Here is a 2,485-nt window from a genome sequence, read left to right as displayed (position 1 = left end):
CAGTGCTAGTCTGTGGCGTGTCTGGTTTTGTAGCCCTTTTGAGGGCCAGTGTCCTCACTGGGGTTACTGGTATCTCCCGCAGCACCTGTTTGGAGCATTAAAGCCTGTGAATAGCCTCGGTGGTGGCTAAGGGGACCCCATCTCTGCCCCTCACCTCCACCTCCCTGCCGGTCCCTGCAATAACCGTTTCTTTGCCCTCTCTGGCTGGAGCAGGTGGGCTGGATACTCTCCATTCTGGACCAGTTACGCCTCAACCCACCTCCTCCTGTGGCCATCCTGCCTTTGGGGACAGGGAACGACTTGGCCAGAACGCTGAACTGGGGTGGGGTGAGTGACGGGCACAAGAGCCTGCTGCTGACAGAGGGGAGCTGAGCGCTTCCACTCGACATGCGTGGGGATTTGCCTGGGATGGGTCTTTTGACTTTCCCTAAATACAGCCCAATAAATAAGGGCCATTTGGGTGTTACTGTTTTGCTGACATTTGAATTATTCTGCATTGGATTATAATCTGTTAGGACATTAACAAAAGCAGTCATTATTTCAAACTTTGGGAGAATTTTAGAAGGAAGATGCATTGTTTTAAATTTAAAGTCCCGCTTTGTTGTACGTTCAAGTAGAATCGATCTTTGCTGCATCTTTTGCTCAGAGATGTCTTCCCAAAGCCCGCTGCCTCTGGGGCATCTCTGCAGGAAGCAGGTAGGAGACTTGAGTCCTGCTTTTCACCAGGGTTACACGGATGAGCCTCTATCCAAAATCCTGTCGCACGTGGAAGAGGGGGACATTGTGCAGCTCGATCGCTGGAACCTCCACGTGGAGCCAAACCCTGACGCGAACCCTGAGGACAAGGATGAGGCAGCCACCGACAAGGTGGGACATCTCCTCTCCGTGTGCGTTCCCTGTGCTGGGGGTCTGCATTCCCCTTTCTCCCGCTGGCTCAGGCAGCCCCGGCGCCTGGGGCTACAGCACTGGGTTGGTGTTTTCCCTCTCCCTGCTCCGATTCCACTCCTCTCCTCGTGGCTCTGACCCACAGCACTCGTAGCGAGGCGTGTAGAGATCAGAACTAAATGTCCACTGGAATTTTTTAACCACAGCTTGCAACAGTCCCCTCCAAGACTGTTTCTTTAGCAGAAACGGGGGGTGATTGCGGGTATCTTGGAGAGCAGAGTGTGTCCCCTTGGGCCGCATCCCTTACCCCTAGGAGCCAGGAGCCAATCTGTCGTCCAAGGCTGGTGGTCTCTGTATTTTCCTGGGGGGAAGGCAAGCGGGCTCGTGAGCGCTGTACATGGCTCTGCTGTCGCCTGACCTCATCTCTGCCGTGGGCACATGCTGGCAGCCTCATTCTTACTCCTCCTTTCCATTTCAGCTCCCTTTAGACGTCTTCAATAACTACTTCAGCCTCGGCTTTGATGCACGGGTGACGCTGGAGTTCCACGAATCCCGAGGTACGGGATGGGGGGGGATGGCAGGGCTTGGGCAGGGCCTGTGGTGGGGGGGTTCGCCGAAGGTGGGGCCGTAAAACGTTCCTCAGGAAAGTGAACAGGAGGATTGTGCCAGGGACAGGGCTGGAGGTGAAACCTGCGGAGCAAGGGGAGGCTGCAGAGGGGAAGAGAGCAGGAGGCTGCCTCTTGGCCGAGGCTGGCTGGAGAGCTGTGTCCGGGGAGAGCTGGCAAGTGAAATATTTCCATGTTCAGGGCAATGACCTGGACTTTCTTCTCCTTTCCCTAGAGGCCAACCCAGAGAAGTTCAACAGCCGGTTTCGGAATAAAATGTTCTACGCTGGGGTGAGTGTGCGGGAGGATATCTGGGCATGCCTTCATAGCAGCCTTAGCATCAGCTGGAGCACAAGCAGAGCCCTGCCTCCTGTCTGCACCCTAAACTCACTCACCCAAGTTACACGGGCCTTCGTGTGCGCCCAAGCTGAGCCCCCCAAAAGCTGGAGAGTTGCTGGAGAAAGGCTGCAGCCCTGGGAATCGCAGCTCCTCTTCGGCTGTGGGCGCTGCTGGCGGTTTTTTCGGTATGGTTGCTGGCTTGATCTCCTGCCACTATTGTTCTTCTTCTCCGGCTCATGGACGATCATGCAGGCAGGACCTCCCCGGAGCTATGAGGAGGCAGGCTGGCCCCTCTGCGGAGGAACGGGAAACCTTTCCATAGAGTCCCCATGCTACTTTGGTCTTTTATTTTATACCTTGGGCCAGTTACAGCTCCCTGGCTAATTATGCCACCCTCCTGTGTCTCACTTCTAGAGCTTTTGTGTCTCAATGTCATCTTTGTTCATCCATCCCCCCACCCTCTATCCACCTCCCTACCCAGGTGGCTCAGTGCCCGATATTTGAGCAGTACTAAAGGCTAAGTGCTGCTCTGTACCATCTCATCTCTCTCCTGTTTGTGTCTCCCCTCCTCTCTGTACGGTTAAACCCAAAGAGGACCCTAGGGTCTGTGTAACGGAGGCCATACTGTCTCTGCTGGTATCTCTAGATGGGGTCGC

General features: G+C 55.1%; 1 protein-coding gene across 1 annotated transcript in view; it reads left to right on the top strand.

The window, feature by feature from the left end:
- The window catches only part of LOC104161655 (diacylglycerol kinase zeta-like), a gene marked incomplete at both ends in the record, with an annotated part of 8,959 nt that extends 7,178 nt beyond the window's left edge, over nt 1-1,781 (top strand). The window contains 4 exons of the mRNA XM_009700163.1: nt 214-327; nt 727-867; nt 1,364-1,442; nt 1,726-1,781. Of these exons, the coding sequence (XP_009698465.1) occupies nt 214-327; nt 727-867; nt 1,364-1,442; nt 1,726-1,781 (390 nt within the window). The remainder of the gene's footprint in view (nt 1-213; nt 328-726; nt 868-1,363; nt 1,443-1,725) is intronic.
- Nucleotides 1,782-2,485: the final 704 nt, after the last annotated feature.

The sequence above is a fragment of the Cariama cristata genome, unplaced genomic scaffold (assembly GCF_000690535.1).
Source record: "Cariama cristata isolate BGI_N322 unplaced genomic scaffold, ASM69053v1 scaffold36065, whole genome shotgun sequence".
NCBI classification, from domain to species: domain Eukaryota; kingdom Metazoa; phylum Chordata; class Aves; order Cariamiformes; family Cariamidae; genus Cariama; species Cariama cristata.
This window is presented reverse-complemented; position numbering and strand designations above follow the sequence as displayed.